The sequence below is a fragment of the Agelaius tricolor genome, unplaced genomic scaffold, assembly GCF_023055355.1.
Source record: "Agelaius tricolor isolate 1412-34295 unplaced genomic scaffold, bAgeTri1.0.p SCAF_2, whole genome shotgun sequence".
Taxonomy (NCBI): Eukaryota; Metazoa; Chordata; class Aves; order Passeriformes; family Icteridae; genus Agelaius; species Agelaius tricolor.
This window is the reverse complement of record NW_027269262.1, coordinates 61,195,378-61,207,772: the sequence shown is the minus strand read 5'-3', so window position 1 is coordinate 61,207,772 and position 12,395 is coordinate 61,195,378. Positions and strand designations below refer to the sequence as shown.

The 12,395-nt window shown below is 39.4% G+C and overlaps 1 protein-coding gene across 5 annotated transcripts in view; it reads right to left on the bottom strand.

Annotated features, from left to right (window-relative positions):
* The window catches only part of SGK3 (serum/glucocorticoid regulated kinase family member 3), a 55,454-nt gene that overhangs the window by 18,313 nt on the left and 24,746 nt on the right, over window positions 1-12,395 (bottom strand). For 4 of the 5 annotated variants that reach the window (XM_071420436.1, XM_071420446.1, XM_071420462.1 and 1 more), the window contains exons 2-4: window positions 7,467-7,671; window positions 2,577-2,660; window positions 608-680 (exon numbers count right to left, since the gene is read on the bottom strand). In XM_071420436.1, the coding sequence (XP_071276537.1) occupies window positions 608-680; window positions 2,577-2,660; window positions 7,467-7,544 (235 nt within the window). In that variant the 5' untranslated portion in view covers window positions 7,545-7,671. Of the gene's footprint in view, window positions 1-607; window positions 681-2,576; window positions 2,661-7,466; window positions 7,672-12,395 lie in introns of those variants that run through there. The other variant, XM_071420470.1, reaches the window with a different exon arrangement.

The window sequence follows — 12,395 nt, the reverse complement described above, 5'->3', positions numbered from 1 at the left end:
TGACTTTCATTAGTATTTCACTGTGTACAGAGCAAGCTAAATGGCCACCTATCACTGGTATCTCGCGCACAACACGCTCATATCAGACAAGCTTCCTGTTGTTGTTCCACTTATAGAAGAAGTTTATTTTCACCTGAGCTGTACAAGGAAGCACATTCAGATACAGAGAGGTCAAAAGTCTCAAAGATAAATCCTTGAGTTCTTTCATTTTTCAGAGATGGCTGTGAGGCATGTAACACAAAGAAAGTTTAAAATGGACTATGCATAATTCTAAGGAAGAGTCTGGGGTTTGGCTTTTGCTTTTATAGGAGAGAGGTCACATGTGACAGTTCAGAATGAGAATCCTGAATATGGGAGGGCTGGGAGGAGCTATAGCCTTCAGTGCAAGAGAGGCACTGGGCGAGCAAGCAATGCTTCGTTCACTATCACAAGGTAAAACACCTACCCACGCTAGTTCCTGCTCTTGACTGAAGCATGACTAAACTTTGCTTTAGTCACTGTTTTGAGGACCGCTGCAAAACTCATCTAAGACAGCTTCTTGTAGGCTGGAATAGATCAATTTTCATATAAAGAAACTGACAAAATGAATAACAAGATGATGACATACCAGGATCAAAATTATCTCCAAATATTCTTTTAGCTGGAATCTTCAGGTTCATGGTGGGAAATTGCTTCTTTAGCTGAAAACAAAACACATAAAATTGGATTGTGCTTAGATATTAAAGTACCTAGAAATAATTGCATTTTGTTTGTTTTCTGATGAACAGTTTGAACACCTGATTATTAGTAATTCTGCTCCACTATGCCATTTCCTCTGCTTGTACACAAGGGGGAAGAAAACATACCCAGAACAATCTGTACTCAGTTTGTTTGCAATAGACATACCCTTTTAAATTCAAAGGCCATTTCATCTTCATTTTACAGACTACTAGAGCAACAGTGCAAAATTATTTGCCCCAGGTTATAAAACCAAATTTCAGTGTTGTTTTTCTTCCTTCCTCCATCAATTCTTTATCTCTTTTGGGTTTGTTTTTCTCTTATTTGCTTGCTTGCACAGGGCTCTATGCATGAGGTTTACGATGGGATAGAGGGGATACAGCCATCTGGGTTTTGTCCAAATTACATTCTTTAAGCTTTAGAAATCACAGGTGGTCTACCCCTACATCAAAATTACAAGCAGATAAACAGTCTATTTTAGGATCCTGCACTTGATAATTCAATTATTATTACACTTGATAAACTGACCAGAAGATCATACACAACAACAGTGAATTATGTATTAAAAAAACCCCAAACCTGGCACTAATCAAGCCTCGACTACATTCACTTCACCTTCAAGTGCTCCAGAAGAGCAATCTTACTCTCATCTTTTTTAAGAGAGTAGTTTTCTAATACAATAGCTGGCAATTCTTCCCTTAGCAACACCAGTATTCCTTTCAGTTAGCAGCACAAGTTCTTTTTGGTGTATATATTGTACAAATTTCTGAACAGAAACTGGAAATGTCCTCCTGGTTATGCTTCCCCAGGACCTCACCTCTGCCCACGTTAGAGAGACCAGGGCTGAACAAATTTCAGCAGAACAAGGCCAATTCTAATGGCAAGAGAACATGGCAAAGGAACAGGATCTCCAACATTCCCTCTGAAAGGAGGATTTTCTGTTTTCACATCCCTTACAGGTTTATCCCTGCTACATGCAGGCAAAGAACAGCACAGGGAATCCAGGGGCATTTCAGCTCAAACATTTCCAAGCTCACAGCCGGTGTTTTAAGACCACTGCCACATGCAAATCCATGCCCAGGGAGGCAGAAGAGAGAAGGCCTGACTACTTCCCAGAGAGACAGGGGAAGGGAAGGCACAAATAAGCAGCTGGTAATATTTTAGTATGGGAATCAGAGGGGAATTATTTCCTCTTTTGTTAAAGCAAAAATTATGGTCTCTAAACACAAAGAACTGGAGGACAGTATGGACACAGCACACATAACTCATACTCACATCTAAACAGGTATTTACCCCACTTGCCCACTACATAAAAACAGCAAAACCCTCTTCTAGCAACAAACCCAAGAAATCCATACTTAGTTGCTGAAGGGGGCTATTTTTTAGGAACACTGACCACATTTTTTTTGTGCAAAAAATCATACCTGCTATGAAACTGCAGGTATGAACTGCCATCAATGACTGACTACCAAATTTCTATTAAGAAACAAGGATTTGTTCATTGCTTTCAGTACTTCAAAGAAAAACACTTGCTTAGGAGGAACGTATCTATCTAGATGTTTTGCAGGGTTTTTTATCATGAACAAAAGCACATTTTATATGTTTTGACAACAACCAAGCTGGAAGTTTCATTAAGCTATGATGCCAAGGAACTATAAAAAACGTGACAAATAAGTGGATTTTGAGTCTGAAATTCAAACAAACCGAAGTTTAAAAAACCCACTCCATCATCTTTAATTAGACTCCTATGGTTATTAAATGTTGACTCAAACTCCTCAAGAGAGGATTAACTCAAACCATAACACTGCAAGCATTACTCTGCTATTCTGGCATGATTTCATAGCTTGCTTTTTGCTTACCGTGTTGTAGAGTTTATCAAACTCTGCATACCGTCGAAAGACAAACCACTCATTTCTGCCAACAGAGACCAACACTTTGTAAACCTGTAGGAACAAGGAGACAGTGTTACGGCCACAAAGCTTAATAAAACTTCTCAGGTTTAATCTCGTGGTGAAAGTAAGGGCAGGTTGTTAAATTTATTCTGTAAATGCACTTATCAAACCATGTATTTCTTATAGCTAAGTCACACAGACATCAACAGAAATGATTAAAAGAACAACTAAAAGAATCTGGTACTTTGTAGAAAATTTTTTGAACACGAGGTAAGCGAAAAGTAACACCAAAATTGATTTAGTGGAGTTTCATAAATCAGTTAATATCCAAAAAGAGCACCTGACCATCAGATAGTCATCTATTAAAATTTAATATGAAATCTGTTAACAACTCAATAATTCATAATAAAGACGAATGCTAAAGAAGCAAACATTTAAAAATACCGAAGACTGCCTTCACCAAAACCTAAAGAGAAAGTACATATGGAAGGTATGAAGATAACTGTTCATTTGAACACCTTGAATACAGAAGAATCCTGGCTGATGGCACAATTGTTCAGGGAGGAAGAAGTGGTGCTGTGGCTGAAATACAGCCTATTTAACATAATACACAGCACTGGGATGAAGGGAGGTATAGCTGGAACCCACTGCACACTTCAGGCCTTTCAAAAGCCACATCACAGAGGACTTCAGTAACTAGACAGATTGTCAGTCCCTGGATTCATGAACCTGGCTGGCAGCTGTGTGTCCAGCAGGCTTCTCCTGTCTCTCAGGCAATTAGCTGTCTTCACTTCTCTACTTTCTTGTACTTCCAGAAGGAGCTCAGCTATTCCTTCAGGGAGGAGGATGGGCACAGCAAGGAAATGAGTGCAGAGCGGTGCTAATTCCCAAAGCAGACTACTGGACCAATGCCCCAGTCCCCATTCTGCCCTGCAACAGCACCTTGGCTCCCTCTCTAACTCCCACAGTGGAAGTGGCAGTCACCATCATCGGTTCCTCAGCCTGAGGGTTGCAGTCAGGCTGTGCTAACTGCTCACATAAGCTGTTCTCAGTTCCTGGCCCTGGGGAACACAGGAAGCTGAATGGAAGCATCCAGCAGAATGCTGATGAGACTTTCTAAGAAAACCCACTTTGCCTCATACTGCTAAACAAGTGTTAGCATAAAACCAACCCACTCCCCCTCTAGAGCCTCCCTACGCTGTAGGCAGCAAAAGCTTCAGCTGCAAAACTTGAGCACTGTCCTCAGGAACTGGGTCTCTTCTACAGCAACCAAATCCTGCAAGCAATGTTCAAACACAAAATACCTCTGCTCCCCATGACTGCACAGCACATCAATGCCAACACACATGAGCAGAGGGCCAAGGTAGCTGGGCAGAAGCACAGAGAGCAGAGTGCACAGGCAAGCAGAATTCAGGATACGAGATGATATCCACCTCTTTGGCAACTGCTAAATTTAAACAGTTTTGTTCTCAGAGTAGCTGCAGAACAATGACACAATCAACATTTTTTACACAAGAGAGCATAGAAAAACCTGTATGAGGTCATCCAGTTCACACAACAAAGCTCTTGCACACCTTAACCAAGGAACAGCTTCAAGTCCAACAGTTATAGGCACACTGAGTGGTAAGAAAACACACAATATCCACTAAGACTCTGATAAAAACTAAAACCATGGCATGTCAGGGCTGTCTTACTACTCTCAGCTACATCTATGTAATGATTAGAGAGATCTGCAATGCTTATTTCTAGAAAGGTGGGGGGGAGGAATGCAGACTTACTTAGATAATAATATTTTCAAGTCTAATTATTCCTAATCCAATTTGGTCTTAGAAAACTCCTTAAACATAGATATGATGCATCACAACTCATAGTATGTGGGTAAAAACCACAAAATTTTGAGAAAAATAAAAAGGAAGAAAAATAAACAGAATTCTTGAAAACATCAGCATAAAATGTCTTCCTAGATACAGACAGGACAGGATCCAGCTATTTCTGGATGCAGTAGAATTTCTTCACAAAAGAAGTCACTGAAATTAAAAGCCTTCAACTGTTTGTGGTAGCTCTTGCTCCTGGATTAAATGCTTGATTTTTACTAAACAAAGAAAAAAAAAAGGTAGGCTGTTTTCCAATTTTGAGAGGGCAATCATTGAGAAAGTAAGGAAACTATTTACTGTCAACAAATAAAAAAAAAAAAAAAACCAAACAAAAAACCTCCCAATTTCCACAGGGCTGGGGACTAATATTACACATCACAGGTCTGAGACAAAGTTTTCAGATTTAATCAGACAAACAGCATCCTTGAAAGAGATTTTTTAATAAGCCTGTATATGATCTGGGTGTAAAGGGAGATGAGAACAGGTCAGAAGAGAAAATTAAGCCTCAGACATCAAACAGCATACGGAAAAAAATGAGAAACCCAAAACAAAGCTATTTGTCAAAACAGGCAAAAGAATGACCTAATATGCAGCAAGGACAGAAAGCAATTAATATAGGCTAGATATGGTCCAAAACAAGGAAATACTTTACTCCTTTTATGGAGAAAGTGAATGCTGAATCTTCTGAAAAATGAGGGACAGCAAACTAGTGTGGATTTACACAGAGGCTGGTTGCCATGCATTAAATGGGAACAAAAAAGGTTCCCTGCCAGAGCCCAAAAAATGCAAACATGTAATCATTTGAAAAAAGAGAAAAAAAATATTACTAGTAAATATATCAAAAGTATACAGTATTTAACAAAATCAAATCAAATATTCAATAAAAGATCATGAAAATGCTCAGGAGGTATGAGAAGTTCACTTCCAGAGACAAAACTGAAAAGCTCATTTAATTATCAGAATGATACCTGCTCAGAGACATCATTGTTTTTAAAAATGCTTTATCAGAGTAAGTGTGAGGGGAAAAAGTAGAGCTAGCAAAAGCTAAGTTGCACATACTTGTCTTGTTTCCATGCCAGCATTAAGTAAGGCATTGAAAGGTTTGAGCTGAAAATCAGTTTCTGTTCAGACCAGTTAGATTCTAGAAGAGTCTCAGAAGCAGCAGTGAAACACTGTGAGCAATGGTAAGGTGAAGACTATGCAGACATCTGAAATCTTTCCTTGCCTTTATGACTCTGACCTTTCTTCTCACTCCAAGTGAAAACCCTTCTTACTGCTCCTTACAGAAATGGCACTAGTGTGGCCATCAAAAGGCAGCTATACCTACAAATTTGCTAAGAGCTTCTTCTCCCTGTACCCCTTTCTCACTCCCTGTCAAAGTACTGATGGGATCCCATCATTAAACACAGCTACAGAACAGGGGAAACAGTAACAGTACTGACACATGCTGGAATTCACAGTTTCTACCATGAAGTTTAGTATGACCCTCACTTCTGTTACCAAATCCTAAAATATATGTGATAATATTTGAAAGCTTGGTTGTGAAAGCACTTCTTGTCAAGCTGCTAATTACTCCCTGGCACAGAAAGCAGAAGACAGCAGGACCTCTGCACAGTGTAATCTAGGCTGGATTCCTTCCCCCCTCCTCTCTCTGCCTCTCATTTCTGGTATTCCATACTGTTTTCTCAAGGGCACTCCCCAAGAAAGTGCCTTTACACTGCCCAGGCTGTCTCACAGACCTTCAGGTAAAATGACCTGGACACCACAATGTTAGTACATACTCAATGTACCACACTGGCAAATTTTAACTGCAGAACTGCCAGCACTGAGGCAACAGAACTGCTCTGCTCAAGTTTAGACTTTTACAAAGGTTTTTCTGCTCACCTGAGTTTCACATGAATGCAGAGGTTTAATGAATTAGTAAAGTTCTCTTTTTAAAGTTCCCTTTACTGGAACACTCCTTCCCCAAGCTACATCTTGACACACTTATAGAATCAAAGAGCACTGTTATTCTCCAAAAAAGGGAGGTGAAGAGGAAAAGGAGACAACATAAGTCCTAGTAAAATGTTGCTTTGTGGTATTCTTCAGACAGCAACTCCATATTGTTTCCACAGTGTTTGCATTCCTCATCTGAAGAGTGACTAACTCACTCAATGAAAAAAAAAATCTTAGAGGAAGTTGCACAAGAGCAACGAAACAGTTTGAGCCTTCTAAAGGAAGTATTTTGATCTTGCCATTTAGGGTTATATAGAAGACAAACAAAAATCCATACCACACTACTTTATTTTTCACTATGCAATGCAAAGAATTTCCCACACAATAGGAAGACTTCACAACCAGAAAGTCAAACTAGAAGGTAAAGAAAGGAAGAGGGAGAGAAATGACAAGGAAATGGGAACAGGATAGGAAAAAACTCATAAGCATTAGAATCAGAAACAGGAAGGAAGACAGAAAAAAAGGTTTTGAAAAAAACTTTTTTTTTTTTGGTTTATATTTTTTTGATGGTTTATATTTTTTTTTTCATTTTACACAAAAAAATTACAATAGTATAATAGGATATCTGTGAAAGAATGGATGTTAAAACAAAAAACAAGCCCCCACAGAGAACCAAATTCACACTTTATCCCTTTATAAAATAAATGTCTTCATGAAAAATCATGTAGAATGCCAAAAATGGTACCAGAATATTCTCCCTGTACTTGGATACTTAAATATTTTATACAAGCAAATGCAGCTATTTTGGGATAAAATCAGCAGAAAATTGTAAAGGTAAGTTCTTTATGCAGAAAGCAATACAGGTAAACACTGTAAAATATTCACAACTTTTCACACTGGACCATGGCCACTGCTCACAAGAGCAAGGAATCTGATTTCCATAAACCTATTGAAAATTATACCAAGCTTAGTAGCAGAAGAAAGCAGCACTGCTAGGCACCAATAGTCTATGCCTTGGCTCACAGTGCTTACTCTCCTACATACTTACAGTAAATCTCTTTTTCTTCTCTCTGTGTTCATCAGAGCTGGGAATGCTAACGCTTGGGCAGCTCTCTTTGAGATCCATTGTGTGCTTCTTGTGGCAAATTCGTTCCAGGACCCTGCTCTGGGTGTTGCAATCAGGAGGTCTCGTCAACGGTACTGGTCCAAGATCTGCAGGTTTTCTTGAGAAAATCTGAATTCCATCATGTTATCTTAAAGTGAACATAGAAGGAAAATTTAAGTACAGGAGCTCTTAACTCACATTGCTGAAAACCTGTGTGACAAGAACTTTTGCTGGCAGGAAATGCACATTAATATGTACATAAAAAGCCACAATCATGGCTATTTTATAAACTTTCATGCTTGTAGTTCTTTGTTGTTTCACTGAAATCGCTCACATTCTCCAAAGACACAAGTGCATCCAAAAGCTCATTGAGCTATGTAGACATACTGGAAACAGATTTGGGCCCACTACAGAGAATACTTTGTAGGAACAAAGGGCATGAAGAAATAATTGAAGATGACAACCTGGTATCAGACATCTGAGAAATGCCACCAACTCTTACATTCAGAACAATTTATTTCAATACCAAAGGTTTTCAACTGCATGAATCTCTACCAGAGGGCACTTCAGATTTGTCAGAACGTGCTGAGCGCATTTAAATGTCACATCAGAGATCAAAGACGACATGAGGAAAACGAATTTTTCATCTGAATTTTAGAGAGGGACAGAGGCAGCATCATGTGTCTGTCTGAATATTTACCTTCTCTGCCCCTCCTTCCCCTTACCAGGCATGCTTTGTGTTTGGCAGAACACAGGGTGTAAGGTCATCCCTTCCCTTCAGTAACAGTTAAGTTTCCTTGCAGAATGTGAGAAGGGCACAACACAAGAGACTGAGAATAAAGCCATCAAAAAGGCAGAATGCTTAGTGTCAACTAGATGCCTCTTTACTCACAGAAGGACAGCATTTCCCACACCTGCCCTGAGAACTAGCACATTATTTACTGGACCCCACTGATAACAACAGGAGCTTCAGAAGCGCTTATAGCAGCCAAAATTAATGTTGCATAGCTACACACCTCTGTTTGGGCCAGCACAGCACAGCCATCTGAACTGCTTCACTGAATGCAGCACAGCTTTAGAGCAAGATGTGTCTGATCAACTCACAAACATGAGAGAAGTGGCTTAGAAAGAGGGAGACCTCATCTCTTCAAAATAGCCAGAGGAAAAAGGAGTGCCCAGTTCAACACTGACTCCCTATTTTCTTAAAACAGGGAAGTATAAAAGTAAACTCTATATTTCATATCATAAATTTCCAAAAAGCACAAACTAATCCCATGCAATTCTGCTATTAGAGAGACACCCATATTTATGTTGGCACAAAGGCCAAAGCTCCTGGAATCCAGTGAAAAGATTTATTCTCGATACTCAACTAGTCTCAGTCAGTCAACTCACTATTTTTCTTGCTCTCAAAAGCCAGATCATCAAACTTCATGTTGTTATTTCTTTTTTTGCCATTTAAAATTAAGTTAATTTTCAAAGATCTATCTGATGACCTGAACAAAAAGGAATGTTTACAACCACTATAATCACAGCTAAGTGACAGATCATCCCATACTGCAAGATATTCAGAAAATTATTTTTAGTAAACTGCATTTACTTTAATTTGATTGTTCCCTACTTCACCAATTAGGTAATTACAGTGTTGAGCAGGGTTAAGTTTCTCCCCACCTTTATTTGACTACAACACAGTTCATTCAACACAGTTACACAGACCATGGGTTTCAAATTGGTTTCCCTTTTCCTTTGGAAAGCTACTGTTAAAAGCTTTGTTGCAAGGCACACCTTCCACAATTTTATACCAGCATGAGATTAAGAGTGCTTTCCCATTGCCACACACTAAAACTGAGATGTAAAGGTTAACTGAGCTCTTCCCCATCATAACAGGTCCACTAAAACAGTCAACAGGCACCACTTCCAGTAAGTGTTTCACTAAGCTTAGACTTTACTAAGCACTTGTGTCAACCTTTATCTACTTCAGGTCCAGTGTCAGGAACTGAGCATAAGCCCCTGTGTTTTATCTGTCTTACTGCTCATCACAGAAAAACAAGTAAAGCTTTAAAATGGATTAGGTGTTCCCTGATTAATATCACTCACTGTCCTTCTCCTCTTATAAACCAATGTTTGTTACAAAGGTTTCCAAGATGCCTGTACTCAATTTCACAATACAGGCTGTATTTCTCTCATCCCTTCAGTTTCTTATTTTTAGTGTCAGAGTTTTAAATGCCAGTACAGGAGCTGTATGGATTAAAAGCTGTAGTCTTGGAAGACTGAGCTTTATTTCATATCTGAAGCTGAAAGACCTCTGAAAAACAAAAGGAGGAAGTGTCAACCAGATTAATTCAGGAAGAATTTATTCATCTTACTGGGGAGATGAAAAATAAATCATCTGAGAAACCAAAACTGTAATGTTCACATTTTGTTCTTTAAGCTGCCTGGAAGATCACTGGCTGTGATTATTTTCTTTCCCTGAGGCATCTCCTCTGAGCCGTGCCTGGGTCACCAACACTAAGCTGAACTGACAAACTTGGAAGAACTGCATTTTCACTCTGCCACTAAGCTCCAGAGGATCAGAGCTTTCTTTCAATTTCTATTTGCCTTGAGCATATCAGCTCTTGAGAGCTTCTTACATCTGTAGGTCTGACTACAGAAATAGGGACAGACTTGCCTTAATCTTTACCACCCTGCAGTTAAGAACACAGCTGTAGTTTAAACAGCAGGTAAAATCACTAATGCTGTGATAACTACATGAAGTAGTAATGGAGAGAAAACAGTAGAGACATTTTAATCCACAGCTTCAAAAGTGGAAATTGCAGAATTTTAAAGGATGCCAGGTACAAGTGAGTTTAACAGATACAGTCAGCAGAGGATCTCTACCTCTGGTTGCAGCATTTCCTGGAACTAAAAACAAGCAGCCTCTTGGCTCAACTTTGATAACAGACCAAAGGGGAAGGGAACTTCAGAAAACCACATATCAAAGTAAGTCCCCTCAAATCAAACTTGGCCACTAGTGAAAGATGTAGATAATGTAGATAACCTGCAAGACAGATTAATGCTGAAACCAGTGTTGTCCAGAAAAAGCTGAAACTTAAACAGGCTTACGGAGGCCTGGAACAGGAGAAAGCACAGAAAAAGTTAAGAGTAGATCAGAAGTCACCAGTCCTCCTGGCACAGTTTCAAGCCTATCAACAGCTACACTGTCCATTCTCTCCATGGATTTATACAAGCCAGCAGTATTTTCACTGTTTCCTGCAGGAAGCCACAACAACATCAATTTTCAGGCTGACCCTTGCCTGCAGTAAAGAAAGAGCATGGCAATAGCAGAACCCTGACACCATGAGAGCATACACAAATCTACGACACCCACAAATGAATACCTGACTATAAAATATTCAGTACAGCTTCCTCATAGCTGCATGCAACAGGCAAATACAACATAGTTTAGCAGTGCGTGGCATCCTCCTTTTACTCTCTTCTGCATAAGCAAACTGTATTAGAAAAGGTTTCTGAAGTTTAATCAGACTGTTTTATTCTGGACTGAAACATTTTCTCTTCTTTTTAAAATGGTAATGGCCTAACGATGGTAGCACTATAATCAAAAGATCCTTTTCCTGGGTGCTTATGCTTCAACCTCTGCCTAGAATATCCAAGGCTAGATCAGGTAATTGTGTACTCATCTGGTGCCTCTCCAGCTGCTGCCACATTGCCTTAAATACCTCTAAGGCCAGGGCAAATTACACTCACTCTTTGAGTAAGACAAGGGAAGCAGGGACAAGAACAGACAAAACCCCCAAGAGACTCTCCCTGCAAGCATGTTTGGAGGCATCACCAGGATCCATATCCACTGGAACAGCATATAGGCACTTCCCTATACACTAATCATCTGCCCTGAAGGACTTAGTTTGGGACTGAACCATCATTAAGCCAGCTGCTGAAAATCTCACCTGTGATTCCAATTACAGAAGGAGTCTGCATATAAAAAAACTGAAAGCAAGGCACAGGAGGCACTCCTATGATTCACTATTAACACTACCCTATTTCTTCTAACTTTAGAAAAAGTATCACCTTTGGCATGCTTTTCATCACTTCCTCAGTCTTCTCCACAAATGCACTGATAATGGCTCAACATATCACTGGGCCTTACACAATCTTGTAGAAAACCCAGAAAGTCAACTTTTTCTCAACTTCTCTATGGAGAAATAGTGTCCCATTCTTGTTACCAGAGAGCAGCTGACACACAGGAAATGGGAGACAAGATATTCAGAATCCAGTGCAACAGAAATACAGGATGAGGCACTGCATGTGAAGTCAAGTGGTTCATAAAAAGTCAAAGGCAAAACACAGATTGCTAATCTCTAAAGAGAAAGGGATGGCCAGAAGCTGTTTAATAACAAGGTTCTGGAGAAAACAGGTTTCATTCACAAAAATACATCCTTTTAAATATCACATTACATACAATTTTTAATACAGTAACACTAGACACCATGGTAGACCTCTAGCAAGACTTCACCTGAATTAAAAAACATAGCACTAACCAAAATACTCTAGTCAATCCCTGGCTTAACTCCACAATCCTTTCTAGAGTATAATTTGAGAGAGTTGAGAACTCAGCCACTACTATAAAGGAAAAAGCTCCCTGTTTACACATCCACCCACTACCTAACAGTTTTAAAAATTTCTAGTAGCACCACTCCTCTGCAGCAACATGGGCAAAGTCCAATTCAACTGAATCTTTCTAGTTACAGGAAAGGACTGCAAGTGAAGTGAAAATGCAGCCAAAGGAATGAAATAAGTAATTACCCTCTTTCTGTCTCTATCAAATTTACTTTGAAGAAGTCAGGCAAACATTACCTTCCCATGACTGTACTGCACCCA